Source organism: Gopherus evgoodei, chromosome 4 (assembly GCF_007399415.2).
Source record: "Gopherus evgoodei ecotype Sinaloan lineage chromosome 4, rGopEvg1_v1.p, whole genome shotgun sequence".
Taxonomy (NCBI): domain Eukaryota; kingdom Metazoa; phylum Chordata; order Testudines; family Testudinidae; genus Gopherus; species Gopherus evgoodei.
The window spans coordinates 122,655,098-122,674,221 of record NC_044325.1 but is presented as its reverse complement, the minus strand read 5'-3'; the positions used below and the strand labels follow the sequence as shown (position 1 = coordinate 122,674,221).

Here is a 19,124-nt window from a genome sequence, read left to right as displayed (position 1 = left end):
TCCTTGCTTAGATGAAGTCCATCCTGAGCGAACAGTTGTCTATCCGTAAACGCTTCCCAGTGACCGTACATCCCAAAGCCCTCCTTATAACACCACTCCCTAAGCCATCTGTTGATCACCATAATCTTGTCACTCCTTCGTCGCCCCGCTCTAGGAACCGGCAGAATCCCACTGAAGATCACCTGAGCCTCGATGTCTTTGAGCCTCTTCCCCAGTCTGGCATAGTCCTCCTTGATACAGTCCAGCGAGTAACTAGCCGTATCATTCGTTCCCACATGAAGGATAATCAACGGATTCTTTCCCACTCCCGCTAAGATCGTATTCAGCCTCAGGTCCACATCCTGTATCTTAGCCCCTGGCAGACAGCGCACCCTTCTGTTCTCCCGATCAGATCTAGTTACAGGCCTATCTACTCTTCTCAGTAAAGAGTCTCCAATCATGTAGACTTGCCTTTTCCTGGCGACAGTGCGATTCTGCGGTCTATCCCCCACAGCAGGTGGTCGCAATTCCTTTTGATTTGTATTCGCCCTTACAATCCTCCTAGGGCTCATACTTGGTGTCGCCTCCATTGACTCCTCCCCTCCTTCTGCAGGACTAGCTGCTCGCCTCTTCTTCCTCGCCCTTTCTCCTTCAGCAGCCTGCTGTGCTCCATCTTCATTTCCCAACTCAGCAAACCTGTTCCTGAGTTCTAGTTCTCCATCGCTGGCCCGTCTTTTCCTCTGCCTGGTTCTCCTAGTCACATGCTTCCATCGTCCACTTTCCTCACCCAGCAGCCCCTCCTCAGAGTCCTTTGGTCCTGCTTCTATCAGCTCGTCTGAGCTTGTCCCCTGCGCCTCATCATGTCTGTGTTCCATCATCTGCTCAAATCCCCTTCTAAACTCAGCCAGAGTTTCCACTTGCATCTCCAGTCCCCTTACCTTTTCCTCCAGCAGCTCTATCAGGCGGCACTTCATGCAAATGAAACTCCTTTCAGGTGCTACCTCTAAGACCATGTACGTGCCGCAGCTACCGCATCCAGTCATCCTCAGTGTGTCTGCACCTGCTGCCTCCGCCTCCATCGTAGCGCTCCAACTCTGTGCCTGGCAATCCACGACTCACACCACACCACAGGCCACCAACAAGCGTTGGGCTGCTGGCAGACCCCTGCCTCTTCCCTGGTCTGCCTTCCTGGTTCCTCTGCCTTGGTCTCCCCTGTAACCTCCCCCTGGAAACTCCCACTGAAACTCCCCTGTTAGCCGCTCTGTTCGCCGCCTCCTGTGCCGCTGCAGCTGACTGGTTTTGTCTTTTCAAAAACTCAATAAAGCCTTTAAAGAAAAAAGTAGTTATATTAATGAAATTATATACTGGAGAATTTAATTACACAAGTCTGGAAATTCAGACATACAGTACAGTATGCTACAATTGGGCCTTTCTTTATGTTGCTCATACAACACTGGGGAGTTTGTCTTAAAATGTATCAGGGACAATTGAGGAGGAGGAAGAAATGAAAACAAGTTACAGCCAAGAACTTCCTGAGGGTTCCTCTTCTTCTTCCTCCTCCCAGGATGATAATTGGACATCACCCTTTAACCACCATTTGATCAAGAGCAGTTTTTAGGCTGTTCTGGGACACACTGCTACAGCTCTAGAAACCAAGGCAGCAACAGTCTAGGAAAATATCACCAGCTTTTCGCTACGTGGGAACTGCTCTAGAGAAGGAAGGTGGCTCTCCCTGTTATTTAACAAGGGTTTTATTTTCAAGTCAACAAGCGCCTGATCACTAGACGTTCGAGTCAATAGGAGTCTTTCCACTTCAATGGGTGCTGGTTTGGAGCCTAAAGGAGTTAGTTATCATAGATGACCATGGCTATGGTAGAGCTCTGCCTCAGGAAGGAGGTCACCTGTGGAACTCAGGAGATTTTCAGGAGAAAGTTGGGAGTAGAGAGGAGCCTCTCTCTTCACACTATATCCCCAAATCCTCCCTGTCCTAGAGGCTACTGGTATAAATCTTCATCTTCTAATCTGGCTAATCACCAGCTAGATTGTTGGTAGAGGGGTTGCCAGAGTCTGACTACAGCCTGCAAAGAACGCTTCGTACATGGCAGCCCTATTGTGGTTGAAGCATGTAACGTATGCTGGCCAAATCCTAACCTGCCCCAACTCCTCTCAGTTATACATTCCCTCCCTGCTATCTTCTCTCTCACAATAAATTATAACAGTGATATTGGAGCTTAATGCTATGGGGACATTTTCAGTCTTAGCCTCTGTTTTCACTTGTTCATAACTTTTATAACATTTACTCTTTGGGGGCTGAATATTTTATGCTTCTCAAACCCAGGGGGAATTTGTTTGAAAATGTGGTCAGAGTCCATTAGTTTTGAATGTTGTTTCAATTTGATTTTTTATTGCATGATAAAAGGGGCCTGTATCCCTGGATAGGCACTGTTTATGTTTTGTAGAACACCAAATACCCAGGGGAAAATGTGATAAACAGACTTGTGGACATGCTTTCTTTGTGCTCAGATACATAGAATACAGCTGAACCTGAAAACTTTAAACTGCTTGTAGACATGGGGCCAGATTTTCAAAATTGCTCAGCACTTGCTGTGTACCCAGCATGCTGAACTCTTCTGAGAAACCGGCCCTGAGGAACTAACGAGGACAAGAACTTTTGAGAGGTCTGAGGGAGTTTACTTTAAACAAATAAAGATGCCTTAGTGTAGCACTGGGAGCTCACGTTCAGCTGATTATCCACCATGACCCTCAAGTCTTTTTCAGAGTCACTGATTCCCAGAATACAGTCCCACACCCTGTAAGTATGGCTGACATTCTTTGTTCCTAGATGTATGACCTTATATTTGCCAGTATTGAAAGGCATATTGTTTAACTGCACCCAATATATCAGGAGATACAGATTGCTCTGTAGGAGTGACTTGTCCTCTTCATTATTTACCACTACCCCAATTTTTGTATATCTGCAAACTTTATCAGTAATGATTTTGTGTTTTTTTCTTGGTCATTGTTAATTCGGTTAGAATTAATTAGAATTTTAATTAGCATTGGGCCAAGAACTGAGCCCCATAGGCCCTCACTAAAAACTCACCACTAGATAATGATTCCTGTTTACAATTACATTTTGACACCCATCAGCCAATTTTTAATCCGTTTAATGTGTACCATGTTAATTTTGTATCATTCTAGTTTCTTAACCAAAATGCTGTGCAACTCTAAGTCAAATACCTTACAGAAATGTATTACATCATTGCTATTACTTTTATCAACCAAACATGCAATCTCATCAAAAAATATATTAACTTAGTTTGATAGGATCCATTTTCCATAAACTCATGTCAACATTAGTTATATTATCCTCTTTTAATTTTTGATTAATATAATCCTGTGTCAGCCATTCCATTATTCTGCCTAGGATCAATGAACCTGACAGGTTTTATAATTGTGCTCTCATGGACAATAAGTGACTTTGACTAAATGTTTAGGCACATACTAAGATGTGTTTGTTTATTTCAGTGACTGGACATTTAAATACATGCAACTCGTGCTACATTTATTTGAATGTCAACCCAAATTTAGGAAGAGAATGCATATGCAAAAACATAGCTTTTGGCGTGTGTAGATGTAATATGTATTGCAGTATTTAATGTGTAGGTATGTAAATATACATATATAAAACTAATTTGTATTCTCACATCACAAAGGTGGGTTTATTTCCATTAGCATTCTTTTGACATTTTGCTTGGTGTTTAATTTAAAGGAAGCATGGGACTTCAGATATAAGCACACAGCAGCATGTGAATACTTATAATAATCTAGAAAATTGTGTTGATTTAACATTATTGCTGAGCATTTAAATGCACAGCAGACAAAAAAATTCCCTTATTACTATTATTTATTTGTATGGCAGAAGTGCCCAGGAGCCCAGGTCATGGACCAGGACCCCATTGTGCTAGGTGCAGCAAAAACACAGAATGGCGCCCACAGTAACTTCATCCCGCTGCATAGTGCGACAGACCCAGACCAGTGGGGTACAGGAGTCTGGTAGAGGGCAAATATACTGGTCCTTGGATGAGTAGTTTTCTGTTCCCTGAGTGACCAGAGCAGGGGTTGCACTACAGTAATCAGGAACCTGCTAGAACCAATTAAGGCAGATAGGCTGATTAGATCACCTGCAGCCAATCCAGGCAGGTTAATCAGGGCACTTGGGTTTAAAAAGGAGCTCACTTCAGTTTGTGGTGTGTGTGTGAGGAGCTGGGAGCCAGAGGCACAAGGAGCTTAGAGTGTGCTACTGGAGGACTGAGGAGTACAAGTGTTAGACATCAGAAGGAAGGTCTTGTGGTAAGAATAAAGAAGGTGTTTGGAGGAGGCCATGGGAAAATAGCCCAGGGAGTTGTAGCTGTCATGCAGCTGTTACAGGAGGCACTATAGCTGCAATCCACAGGGCCCTGGGTTGGAACCCAGAGTAGAGGGCAGTCCCGGGTTCCCCCCAAACCTTCCAACTCCTGATCAGACACAGGAGGAGTTGACCCAGACTGTGGGTTCCACCAGAAGGGACAATCTCTGAAGTGAGCAAATCCACCAATAAGTGCAGAACCTACCAAGGTGGAGGAGGAGCTTTGTCACAATAGATACACCAAACATAAATATGACAATGTATTCAAAATACTAACTATGCACACCAGCTTTCAGTTATGCTCACAATAGGAACTATTGGCCAGATCCTTCAGTATGGTGGAGATCTAATCCATGCAGCCTGTCGAAGGAACCAGGGCAAAGGTTGACTCTGAGCTACCATTACAGTCTTTTGACATCTAGGTTTGCCCTGTGCAAGTAAGAGCATCCTCAGAACTTTGTGGGCAGCTCTGCTGGCCAGAACTGCCAGGGTGCAGCGCACTGTGATTATGCATTTTCCCCTGGCCTTGCCTACACAGGGGCTTGAGCAAGCTATATCTCTATGCCTCCCAGGGATTCCCTCATGCCAGAAGAATCCACAGCTGCCCTGTTAGGGGCTTTATGGCCCATTTGTGCCACTGAAATGATATAAAGATGCCAAACCAGGATCAAGGATCTGGCCTCATAATTTTTACTTTCTTATGTTTGCTATGTGTGAAATTACCACTATAATGTTGCATTAATGGCATTTTGCATTGAATATAAACCTGATTTTTTCAAACCACTACTCATATTACTTATCCATAAGCCTCTTTCTTACTCTGGTGTAATGGAGTAGACTCTAGGACCCCGTACATGCTAGGGAGGAAGTGCTCTTCTGCTGCATTCCTCTAATGTCAGCTGCCAGACTCCTGAATAAAGATACAGAGTAATATGTACTGACAGGTGGCTCCTATTACATCCAGCACAGAAAAAAGGTTGGAATGTTTCTGTGAGACAGGGAACAAGGTGCTGGGGCCGAAGGGTCATGTGGAAAAAGCCCTAGGAAAATCCACACTCAGAAGAAAGCTTAGACTGAATTTTTGTTTGTTTGTTATTTTGTAAGTTACTAATAAATGCAAATGCCAGGAGAGGGAAAAGTTTGGGTTGTCCTTTGGTCCAAATTCTCTACTGCTGTGAATGGGTGAAGCGCCATTGACTTCAAAAAAGTTTTGCTCATTTACACTAGCAGAGGATTTGGCCCAGTGTGCATATACTCTGCTCATGGCAGGTTGGGAACTCTATCTACTTACACATAATTACCTATTAAGACACTCTTAAGAACATAAGAATGGCCATACGGGGTCAGACCAAAGGTCCATCTCCCCAGTTCTAGCGTATTCTTGATGTTATGTAGCACCCAGAATAGCAGGCAATATTTTGAGTGTGGCACCCAAAATAGTGGGCAATATTTTTGGCACTTACTGGAGAATTGTAAAGTAAAACAGCAGTTACTTACACTAGCTTCTGTAGCATACAGTTGGAGTGTTTCAATCCTTCACATAGGAGACTCAGTCCTTCATTCATCATACTACTCCGAAAACTATTACCTCTCAGATCCAGCTCTGTCAGCATCTGCTTTGCACTAAGAAGTGAGGTGAGATTCTTATAATCCTCATAATTGAGCTGGCACCATGGAAACCTGGAGGAGATTGAAAAGAACAGAGAGGTGATTGGCTAGTTCTAAACATTCTGGCGAGTTCACTTCAGTGTGCCAAATTCATGTGAACCAAATTCATCACCAGTCTATATTCATTGTGTTCAGTAGAACTACATCAAGGAAGGAGTTGGCCATGTGTTGTTTCAATAGATTCTTTTATCCAAAACAATAAAAATACAACAATAGTATAATGAGTGTTTAAATAAATGAAATGATCCCTGAAATAACACTGGTTAAGGCACAGGGAATAAATGCTGTAGAGATGCCATGTGTAGCCAATGATTTTAGTTTAGTATTCATTTATTGTGTGATACTATAATTAATCAGTGTCATACTACCTATATTGATTGTATGTTAATCAGAGTTGATTTGTAGGATTATAAATCACAGGTGCCGGATTTATCAATGTGCCGGGGATGCTTGACCCCCAGGCCCTGCCCCTACTCCATCCCTTCCCCCAAGGCCCCACTCCGCCCCTGCCCCACCTCTTCCCACCCCCACTCCACCCCTGCCCAACCTCTTCCTGCCTTGTTCCTCCCCCGAGCATGCCTGTCCTTGTTCCTCCCCCCTGCCCCCAAAGCCTCCTGCACGCCGCAAAACAGTTGATCGTGATGGGTGGAAGGCATGGGGAGGGAGAGAGGGGGAGGTGCTGATTGGTGAGGCTTGCTGGCAGGCAGGGAAGCACTGGCAGGAGAGGGAGCCTGCTGGAGCATTTTTTCACAGTGGGCCAGCCCCGGAGCACCCACAGAGTTGGTGCTTATGATAAAAGTATAAGATTGATCAGTATTTAGAAGAACTATGTAGTTAGGGTGACCAGATGTCCTGATTTTATAGGGACAGTCTTGATATTTGGGGCTTTTTCTTATACAGGTGCCAGTTACTCCCCACTCCCTGTCCCGATTTTTCACACTTGCTATCTGGTCACCCTATATGCATTAGACACGAGTAAGACAAGCTGAAATGGAAGAAACTGTGGGATGAAGTCCATTTTCCTCTGAGTCAGAAACAGGTAATGCCGCTTCCCTTCAATCCTTCCTAAATAGGTTATAACCATTGATTTTAATATTCCAATTGTGTGGATCATCCCACCAAGTTTCAGTAATACCATCTAGATTGAATTTATGCTCATAAATGAGCAATTCCAATTCCTACTATTTATTATCCAGCTCCTGGCACTGGTGTATAGGCAATTCAATATTTTCTTCTCTTCATGTTCTTGGTTTCTTGATGAATTTTGTTCTCAACATCTCGATTTTGTGCTAAATGAATGCTATTTTCCCTTTTTACCCTCCCCTTCTGTTATAGTTTAATGCCCCTTGACTACTCTATCCAGCCAATCCCTGGGAAGATTGGTCCCCCTTCTACTGAAGTGATGAAGGCCATTCAAAGTATACAGCCCCCTATTCCCAAAGAAAGTGGACCAATGTTCCACAAAACCCAAACCCTCCACCCTGCACCACTTACCTAGCCAACAGTTCACTTCCAGAATCTTCTGCCTTCTGTCTTCCTTCACTTACGGGACAGAAAGGATCTCAGAGATCACTTGGACATGCTTCTTCTTCAGCACATTTCTGAGATTCCTGAAGTAACCTATTAACTATGCAATATGCCACAACACAATGTCATTAGTGCTAATATGAAACCTCACCTATGGATCCTTGCTCATCAGCTTCAGAACCCAAGCCAATCTTAGAATAAGGTCTCGTGTTTTGGCTCCTGGAAGGCAGTGCGCCATCCTGTTGTCCTCCAATCCCTCGCAGAATATTCTTTCAATTCATCTGAGTACTGAACACCCAAGAAGGATCATTTGTCGTCCTTGGAGGTTAGGAGAACTCTTTGTGGGCAAGCTTAATTTTCTTACAGGTTGGGCCAAGTTGTCTTCCACAGGTGTGTCCCATACACCTCTCCATTCCCTTAGACCAGCTACACCTTGAGAACTATCTTCCACAGTTTCCATGTTGAGGATCTGGCATTGATTGGAAATTTTGAATTGTGTGGAATTCCTCCTGGTCCTCTTTTCTCTGGTGGCCACAGCCTGCCCATCCTTGTCTGTTTCCAAATGTTGTACAATGCTGCTGTGACCTCATGCCTCTGGTGGTTACAAACTGCCAAGTCTCCTTCGACTTCCTTTCTCTCTGACTCCTTGCTGGCCAGACCTTTTCTTCCTTGAACTTAAGGTACTGATGTTTCCTGAACCTGGCTACATAAGAACTTCTCAGAGTCTCTCATTCTCAATAGCATCTGTTACTAGTCCCTCCAATCCAAGAATCTTTTCCTCCAGCACTGCCACGAACTTGCACTTCATGCCCAGGAAAATTCTCTTGGCATCAGGCAGGAAAGAAAATATGGCACATCCATTGCAGGTCACCACCTTGTTCCATCACTGGCCATCTTGAAATCACATGTAGAGCTGAACCTGGAAGGAGAGCCTCTCACACACAACGCCCCCCCCAGCCCCAACCACCTCCAAAATTATCCTGTTAGCTGCCTCTGTTTGCAGCTCTCAAGTTCATCTAGCAAGTGACTTTTTATACCAAGTCTCCCTGCTTAGTTCAGCTCTATCCCTACCACTAGGGAGTAAGTAACCACTCAGAGACTTCAAACATCAGGATTGATCAAAGCTGCAAGGGTCAGAACCTCATGGCCTCATGGCCCTTACCAGGACAGACCTGTCTAAACTGTTTCCTCAGGGGGCCACGGCCCAGCTACACAGCCCGTATACAGAAAACCCGCAAAGGGACCACATACCATTCACCATGTCCCACTGCCTCTTAGCCAGGAATGGCGAATTGTATGGGCCCGGGGTGCCCATGCTCCACCAATGTCGGGGCCAGCTCTTTCTCCCAGCCCCACCTGCCACCCCTTTGACTTTGATTTATGCATCATCGTTAGAGCCTGGTCCTCCTGGATTTCCAACAGTTCTGTTTTTACAGTAGATGTTTCCAAAACCATGGTTTTGGGAATCAGACAGCTGTTGTTGATCACATCAACCATGAATGGGTTTACAAGAAAGGCGAAACAGGATCTCAATTTCTACAAGTCTTCAAACCTGGCCCAAAAGTCATCAGGCAGTCCTTGTAATTTACCTCTGTATTCCTCACGTTTGTGATCTTCTACTTTGATTTCAGGGAATGTGTTTACCCTACTCTTGAGATAGGTAAAGTGGTTGAAATCTCTTGAAATTTTGTCTCTTTGAAGAAGCTTTACCTTGTTCTCGAAGCTGAAGACTCTCTGAGTAAGATCAGAAATAATCTTATCCTTCCCTTGGAGTTGAGAGTTTGCAGATGCTGCATAGTATCAGTGAAAAACATCAGATCCTGCATCCATTTCTCATCTTCCAGTTATGGATAGAACTTTTTCTTTTCCTGAAGGAAAGCACTGATAGGCTCCATCAATTCCACGAACCTATTTAAGACGCTGCTGGTTGATAACCACCTCATAATACAGTAGAAAGAGACGTTGTTAGGTTTGTCTTCAAGATCCAGCTCTTTGATGAAATTTTTGAACTGTTGATGAGTCTTTCCATTCAAGCGGATAAAATCAACAATTACTAGGACCATCTTTGCAACATTTTCGTACTTGAAGTGTCTGCCTGTGAGATGATCATGGTGGATGATGAATGAAAGGGAGAAACTCCAGAAATCTGGGATTGCTTTTTAAGAGTCTGATAAGGCCTAATTCCCCCACACTTTGCAAGTGCTCCCTTCATTGCAATACTGACAAGTTTATCCAGCAGTACATCAGCATTTGTCAATGTTTTGTCAAGTGTGTTCTTTACAGCAATACTATGGGTTGTTTCTTCTAGCACCACTAAGTCCAACATTTCTTCTTTCATAATTAGATCTGTAGAAACATAGCAAACAAATATCGCGAGTTGGGGTTTATCTTGTATATCTGTGGATTTGTCAACAGGTAGGCTGACTGCTAGAGAATTCTTCAGATCGTTTTGCATTTTTCTTGCAAAATCAACACTGATCTGGAATATATATCTCTCCATAATGTGGCGCAAAATTGGAATTTGCTTTATTAATCTTTGAAGTTTTGTGTTACTTGGATCTAAAATTGCAACCACTTCTGCAACATTCTTCTTAACAAATTCTCCATCAGAATATGGATGCTTAGCACAAGCGATATTTCATGACAAAAAAAAATTAGCTTTGGTTATTTTGTCAGCTTCCTCATTCAACATCAAAGGTAGCGTCTGTTGACTATTTAGACACAATTTTAATGTGGGTAGATTGTCTTTCCTTAATTCTGGTTAGAGTATTTAGACTAAAATTATTGTGATTCATTTTGTAGTGACTGATGCTGTATGGACGACACTTGAAGATATTATGAATATCAATATTGTAAAATTGTAAAGAGTTGTCCCAGATATGTCATGTAAGGGGTTTGCAAAAATGTTATAATTTTCAAGATATAATAATTTATTTGTGTTTCTATCACCTTTGTATTGTAAGTTATATGTATGGTATATCTGTAGTTACAAACTTGTGCTGTGCATCTGGGTGACACCCCAGACAGATTAGCATTAGCACTGCCTAGTCAGCTTGATGACCCATCAAGGGACATCAGCTATGCAACTGACTCATTGAGGCCTTGTCTACACTACCAAGTTTTGTTGCCAAAAAATGCCTTTTGGTGACAAAACAGTGAGAGCGTACACACTGCAATGGGACTTCTGTTGAAAAAAATCCCCAGTTTTGGCAACAAAAAACTTCCACCCCTTCAAGAGAATTTTGTCTTTCCCCCTCTCTTTATTGTCAGCAAACAGCCAGTGTAGACAATACGTCTGTTTTTTGTTTTTTTTTGCTTTTAATGGCCTCCAGAAAGTGTCCCACAATTCCCATGCTGCTGCTCTGGTCAGCAGTTTGAACTCCGCTGCCCTGCAGCCAATCCGCCTGTCCCCCTTGCAAGCGCTGGGAATTTTAAATCCCATGACCTGCTTGCTGGCTCAGCATGGAGAGGTATCCTGGCATCTTCCCAGGTGAGCATGGCTGGCTATCGCACGAAACTCGCTCCTGCTTGGACCACCGTGGAGCTGTTGGATCTGATCAGTATATGGGGAGAGGAGTCTGTTCAGTCACAGCTGCAAGTGACCCGTAGGAATTGGGACACATGGTCAGATTTCTCAAAGTTTCTGTGAAAAGGGCTAAGATGGGGACACGCAGCAGTGCAGAGTGAAGATAAAGGAGCTGAGGTTGGCGTACCATAAGATGAGAGAGGAAAACCATCACTCCAGTGGTGCACCTAAGACCTGTCGCATCTATGAAGAACTGAATGCTACCCTCGGTGGTGACCACACCTCCATAGCCAAGAGCCCCAAGGATACTTCAGAGGCAGCAGAAAGAGGAGCTAACTCAGAGGCTGTAAAAGCAGCAAAGAATCCTGTGGCACCTTATAGACTAACAGACGTTTTGGAGCATGAGCTTTCGTGGGTGAATACCCACTTCCTCAGATGCATGTAGTGGAAATTTCCAGGGGCGCGCGCGCGTGTGTGTGTGTGTATATATATATATGCAAGCAAGCTAGAGATAACAAGGTTAGTTCAATCAGGGAGGATGAGGCCCTGTTCTAGCAGTTGAGGTGTGAAAACCAAGGGAGGAGAAACTGGTTTTGTAGTTGGCAAGCCATTCACAGTCTTTGTTTAATCCTGAGCTGATGGTGTCAAATTTGCAGATGAACTGAAGCTCAGCAGTTTCTCTTTGAAGTCTGGTCCTGAAGTTTTTTTGCTGCAGGATGGCCACCTTAAGGTCTGCTATAGTATGGCCAGGGAGGTTGAAGTGTTCTCCTACAGGTTTTTGCATATTGCCATTCCTAATATCTGATATGTGTCCATTTATCCTTTTCCGTAGAGACTGTCCAGTTTGGCCGATGTACATAGCTGAGGGGCATTGCTGGCATATGATGGCGTATATTACATTGGTGGGCATGCAGGTGAATGAACCGGTGATGGTGTGGCTGATCTGGCTAGGTCCTGTGATGGTGTCATTGGTGTAGATATGTGGGCAGAGTTGGCATCGAGGTTTGTTGCATGGACCACCCAGAGGCTGAAATTCTTGATGAAGAAGTGGAGGTAGAAGAGGACGTGGAACTCCCAGCAGTGTTTCCTGGTGGGGCATGCAGCCAGGAACTTTTCTCCACTCCAGAAGTGCTCTCTGGGGAGCAGGAAGCAGATGAGATGCAAGGTAAGTTGCTGTGTAGGGAATCAAAAAGTGGGAGGCAGGTTGTCTTTTTATGTCAGCTGGACATTGTCTTGTGTAGCTAATCTGCGTGGCCAAGCAGGGTGTCGATGGACATCAAGATCTGCATGGAATCCTCCAGAGAGAGGCTCTGGAAAGTTTCCAAGAGGCAGTTGTTAATCCTCTGCCACAGATTCCAAGGGAGTGCAGTGTTGTTAGTTCCCCCATTGTAGGAACAATGTCCCTTGCCATTTAGCAATCCCTGCAGCGGGACCAAAGCGGCACATAGCTGAGCTGCATATAGACTGGGGTGAAAGTCGCAAGCATGCAGTAGTTGTGCCCTGCTTTCCCGCAGCAGTGAGATGTCAGCTAGGGAGCCCGCCTGTGGAAAAGTGTTGGATAATTTTAGAATGAGTTCCCTGCAAAGCTACACTGGAAGCAGTGACTGTTTTATCCATATGCACAACCGCCCTCCCCCCCGATCCGACACTCACCCTGATTTGTGTATTTGTGGAGCTGTGTGCCTGCCTAGAGTCAGTGAGAAACTGATTGCTACTAGTTGCAAAAGGCCCGTTACTGAAATGTTTCAGTTGTTTGCTGGAAGGTAACAATCCCTCATCTGTGCATTGTCCACAGCAGCTGAGACCTTGAGGAACACACCACACACCCCTGCCATCCGGCTTCGGCAGATAAGGAAGAAGATGCAGCAAAGAAGATATGTTCAGAGAGATGATGCAGCGTGCAGACACACAGACTAGGGAACAGAAAGAGTGCTGGGAAGCCAAAATTCAAGACAGAAAGAAGAATCAAGCGTTTGCTAGGGAAGCAACTGAGCAGATGATAAAAGTAATGTAGGATCAGACAGAGATGCTCAAGTCTTTAATACAGCTGCAGACTGAGCAGATTCATGGTCAACCTCCACTGCAGCACCTGCACATGCACAATTCTTTGCCAACCCCATCGCCCTCTACACCCACACATTCCTTTTCACTTCACAGCACTCCTGAGTTTCCCCATCTCTCCACCTCCTCTCACAGCTTGAACAATGATAGCTGGAGCTACATGCAGCTGAGGTTTGCCTTTTTAAAAATAAATAAATGCAAAGGTTTTTAATGGTACAATGTTTTTATTCTGTGTTCTACAAAATCGTATGGCAATCAGTTCACACTTGGGAACAGGTTTCTAAAGCATTTTCTTGCATGGATCTTGGGCCTCAAAATTGTACATGGCTGCACCAGGGAAGCAACTCCCAAGCAGACCTGTTAGTACCCCCTCATTGTCGAAGTGGTTCCTTAAAGCCTCTCTGATATTAATAGCAACCCTCTAGGCTCCTCTGACAGCCCAAGCATCTGGCTGTTCAAACTGTGCAGCCAAGCGCTCTGCTTCAGTGCTCCACACCTGAGCAAACATTTCTCACTTAGATTCATACACATTATGCAAAGTGCAGCACACAGCTATGGCCACGGGAATATTATCCTCGGTATTGTATACGCTGCCATTAAGACCCCTCCAGAGAGCTTTCAAATGGCAAAAGGCACATTTGATTACCACGCAGCACCTGCTCAGCCTGTTATTAAAATGCTCCTTGCTGCTGTCCAGGTGGTCTGTGTAAGGTTTCATGAGCCAAGGCTACAAGGGGTAAGCTGGGTCTCCCAGGATTACTATGGGCATTTCCACATCCCTCACTGTGATCTTGTGGTCTGGAAAGAAAGTCCCCACCTCCAGCTTTCTGTACAGGCCACTGTTCCTGAAGATGCATGTGTCATGCACCTTTCCAGACCAGCCTGCACTGATGTCCGTGAAACGCCCACTGTGATCCACAAGTACCTGCCACATCATAGAGAAGTGTCCCTTCCTATTGATGTATTCTGAGGCAAGGTGGTCTGGCACTAAAATTGGAATGTGTGTGCCATCAATTGACAGAGTTAGGGAAACCTATCTCTGCAAAGCCATCCACTATTTCATGCACATTTCCCAGAGTCACAGTCCTCTGTAACAGGATGTGATTTATTGCCCTGCACACTTAGAGTAATACAGCCCCAACAGTGGACTTCCCCACTCCAAACTGATTTGCAACTGACCAGTAGCAGTCTGAATTCACCAACTTCCACACAGCGATTGCAATATACTTCTCTACCAAAGGGCAGTTCTCATTCTCGTGTCCTTGCACCACAGGTCAGGGGCCAGCTCAGCACATAGTTCCAGGAAGGTTGCTTTATGCATCCTAAAGTTCTATACCCATTGCTCTGTATCCCACGCCTGCATGACAATGCGATTCCACCAATCAGTGCTTGTTTCCTGAGCCCAAAAGCGATGGTCTACCGTATGCAGCTGCTCTGTGAATGCCAAAAGCACTGATAAGTTGCTACTGTCCATATCATACAGAATGTTGGGCACCTGCGAGTCATCCTCTGTCAGTAAAAACTTTGTGAGTAACTGCGCTGCCATACGCGATGTCCTCACGACACTTAACAGCACACAGGAAGTGCAGGATCCATCCTTTCTCACTGCAGATGCTGGCATGCGCTGCAAAGACTGACAGTTGGGAAAAACGGCCTGAAAGGAAGCCAGAAACCACTGGAGGACTGGGAAACAAAGCGGTGCATGACGGTACATTTTTCATATCCCAAGATGCGCTGCACTCCGGTTCCACCTTCCCACAATACCTAGCAACAGATGGTGTCACCAGGGACTGTGGGATACATATCCACAGTGCATTGCTCATGCTGTCAATAATGATGCCCAAAATGTGGACACAATATGTCGACACAGGAAGCAAATGCAGACTCACTTTGGCGACTTTGATTTTTCAATTTTTTTGTGTCGACAATAGTTTCATCGACAAACTTGGTAGTGTAGACAAGCCCTTAGAGAAGACAAGGGATACACCTTATGACTCAGCAAGGCATGCAGGGGCATGCCTATGGACAGAACTCTACGGCTTCCATGCCATGTACTGGGCAGCGTGTGTTTGGAACAAAGGAAATCAAAAATCTATAAAAGCCAGCTGCATCTTCTGCTTTTTGTCTTCATTCCTGCCTTCTTACCTCTGGAGTCACCTTTCTACAAACGAAGCTTTGAACAAAGGGCTGAATAACCCATCCAAGCTGTGGATGTGTTTTAGACACTAAAGGATTGGCTGGCAGCATGGTATTTTGGGTAAGATCCAAACCTGGCGACGTGGGTGACCCTTTGGGGTCAGAAGAACGTTTTTCTATATGTAAGAGTTTTTTAAATAACTTCACTGTACTGGACCTGTGTGTTGATTGGGAGCCAGAGAACTGGAATGCAATAAAGGGGGCTGTGTAATTTCTTTTTTGCTTCTTGATAACCAGTTTGTGAGATCACAAGCACAGTTTGTAACTGGTTGAGGAGCCTAACTTCAGTGTTACCCACTAGTGTTGGGAGTATATCTGCTCTCCCTTTTGCAGCCTCCCTGACCTTGGCATTTCCAGTGAGGGCTGCCCTAGGCACACTGAGTCACAGTGATGTTTCAAGTTGCTCCCTTTGCAGTAAGCTATGCATTGCAGATAAGACAGGGATTTGCCACCTGTAACGGTGAATGCAAAATGTTTCTCCCAATCTGGTTTAAAACTTCCATTTTCTTCTTCATACTTGTGTTTCTTACAATTTGAAGATTTCATTGTAATTCGTGAAATTAAAGTAGGATTAACACTTAAATCTAAAACTATTCAAATGCAATTTATGAACAGTAAACACAGCCTATATTCTGCAGAATGAAGGGAGATTACGAGCACATGAGGGCTGCACAGCACAATGTCTGAATACAGAATGACAATTTCCTGATATAAAACACATGTGACAGCTTCTCTTTCTATTAGTCTCACTCTCACAATAGCTCAGCGCTTAAATTCTCTTGAAGTATTTTCCAGAGTCCCTGCCCCTCATTCTCCACGTACCAGACTGAGGGGCCGGGGAGGAAGCTTAGGGATTCTGCCCTATGTCGGAGTGGTGGGGCTGGGGGCTTCTGCTCCAGCGCCTCCCATGGGGCAGGAGCTCCAATGGCTAACAAACCATGGCTTGACCACATCTGTCCTAGACTGATACAAAGAAACGCCTCAAAGCAGTCATCTCCCAGCAGGTCCAGTCTGTTTCATCCAATGGTCAGAGAGAAACACAGTAATTTATGAGAAAATTTGTAAACTGCAATAACTTGGTCATCTCTCCACTCCTTCACAAAACAACTTCAAGGTGCATATCAGCTTCCTCAGAGGCTATTGTTGGTCTTCAGATTTTGCAATCTTTCATCTGTCCTTAATGTCTATCTTTCTAACTGTTCTCTCCTTCCCTTTCTGGGTTCTGGACTGCTTGCTAATTCTTTGTAGTCCTTTCCAAACTAGTGGTATTAGACTACCTATGTATGAGAATAATACAATTTCATTCTTAATTGCAAATTTGTCATCTTCTAACAGAGAATCCAGCTGTTTGGTTTTTTTCCCTCCCATGTCAGTGTTTCAGAGAACTTAGGGCATTGGAAGCTATTGAATAAACTCGTGGCAGAGTACCTGAGTATATACGGGGGTTGGGGTAACTGGGCACCAGCTCTTTGACCTGGCAGCTGCCTCAGTCTTTTATAACAAGACAAATTCACAAGTAAAGGCAAAACTATCATACTACTCACCCAAGTTTCTGCACTTTGCAGTTTGGATGCTTCAATCCTTCCACCAGCTCTTTTTTTATTAAATTACTCTGGCAAGCCTTTTCATCCTCATCCAACTGTGTCAAGGGCTGGTTTGCACTGAAAACAGAAGAGAGGTCTCTACAGTAAATAGCAGTTGTGAGTCAAATTTGAGTTAATTAAAACATCCAATTATCAAGCAACCTGCCCACATGTGAAGTTTCTCCTAACCTCAGGCAGTTAGTGGTTGGCTTATGACTGGCAGCAGGTTTATACGTGGAGCTGGTAGTGATCCCTGTATTTGGGATACCTAATGCTACCCATTTTAAATATTCCATTGACCTTTATTTGGGAAGCTCAAACACCTTGATTGTTTGCAGCAGCCCTTTGAAATCTGGCACAGAGCCCTCAGCCTAGAGAAGGGCCTTCCCCTTGTCTGATTAAATTCCATTCACATGCAGCTGAGTTATAAACTGTTAAAAATAATCATTTCCCTACTGTGGCTGGGTTCCACATGAAAGTTTTAGTAGCATCCAAAATAACAATGGACTATGAACATTCTAAAGAGTCAGGCCTGTGCCACCACCAAAGTAGAAGTGACATCACCATTAACAGTACTGAGAATGCCTGGAAGTGGGGTTTCCTGAAAATGAGAGAGATAAGATGGAGACACAGTCCCATAAGGAAAGTAGTGGAAGCCCCAATCCAGGACACATTTAACAGGGACTGGTATGGAAAATATATGATGGGGGGGGAAGTAAGCAAAAGTCCTTTTGAGGTGGACTAATTTGGACCTAATCAATCTCATTAATTAGTTTCTATTATTCTATTGAATAATGACACAACCTTATCTAAAATGACATGAGTAGGTATTGCTATAACTAAATGTAAGATAAAAAATGGTTACCTACCTTTTTATAACTGTTCTTCAAGATGTGTTGTTTATGTCCATTCCATTCTAGGTGTGTGTGCACCGATGTGCGTGGTCATCAGAGATTTTTGCCTTAGCGGTCTCTGTAGGGTAGTCTGTGGCACCCACTTGAGTGACACACCCATGCATCGGTATATCAAGTACCACTAGCCCTCCACCCTCTCAGTTCCTTCATGCCAGCAACTCTGACAGAAGGTCAAGAGGGTGTGTAATGGAATGGACATAAGCAACACATCTGGAAGAACAGTTACAAAATTAGGTAGCCATTTTTAATTCTTTGAGTGCTTGCCCATGTTAATTCCATTCTAGATGGCTCACAAGCAGAGTCCATGGAGGTGGGCTTGCAGGTCACGGTCATCCAGCTTGCAGCACCACTCTGCCAAAGCCAGTGTCATCTCAAGCTTGCTGGATAAGTGCATAATGCGATGCGAATGTGTGGACAGATGACCAGGTAGCAGCCCCAAAGATCTCTTGGATTGGCACCTGCGCCAGGAAGGCCAGTGATGATACTTGCGCCCTAGTTGAGTGTGCTGTGACAATTACCAGTGAAGGCACTTTTGCCAGCTCATAGCAGTAGCAGATGCAAGCAGTAATCCAGGACAGAATCCTTTGAGCAGACACTGGGAGACCTTTCATTCTGTCTGCCATCACAACGAACAACTGCGTTGACTTACAGAATGGCTTTGTCCTGTCTACATAGAAGACCAGCACCCTTCTGATTTCCAGGGCATGCAATTTACATTCCTCATTGGATGTATGAGGTTTTGGGAAGAAGACAGGTAAGTATATGTCCTGGCCAGTATGAAACTGGGAAAATACCTTGGGCAGGAATGCCAGGTTGCAGCCGTAGTTGGACCATATCCTTGTAGAATACTATATATGGCGGTTCTGAAGTAAATGCCATGATCTCAGACACCTTGTGGAAAGAAGTTATTGCAACCAGGAACGAAACATTGCAGGACAGAAGCAGGAGAGAGCAGGAAGCCAGCGGCTCAAAGGGAGGCCCCAGGAGCCCTGACAGCATGAGATTCAAGTCCCAGGGTGGGACAGGATCCTGGATATGTGGGTAGAGATGCTCCAAACCTTTAAATAAAAAAGGCTGTCATATCATGAGTGAAAACTGACCTGCCTTGGAATGGAGGGTGGAAAGCCAAAATGGAGGCCAAGTGGACCCTGATCAATGACAGGGACAATCTTTGGAGTTTGAGGTGCAGAATATAATTCAGGATCTCCTGAAGCAAGGCCTGCGCAGCCCAGACACATTGTTCCAAGGCCCAGCACATGAAT

General features: G+C 44.5%; 1 protein-coding gene across 1 annotated transcript in view; it reads right to left on the bottom strand.

Annotated features, from left to right (window-relative positions):
• Positions 1 to 19,124, bottom strand: part of LOC115651213 (NACHT, LRR and PYD domains-containing protein 12-like) — an 86,986-nt gene that overhangs the window by 34,745 nt on the left and 33,117 nt on the right. The window contains exons 5-6 of the mRNA XM_030562166.1: positions 16,910 to 17,026; positions 5,885 to 6,067 (exon numbers count right to left, since the gene is read on the bottom strand). Coding sequence (XP_030418026.1) covers positions 5,885 to 6,067; positions 16,910 to 17,026 — 300 coding nt within the window. The remainder of the gene's footprint in view (positions 1 to 5,884; positions 6,068 to 16,909; positions 17,027 to 19,124) is intronic.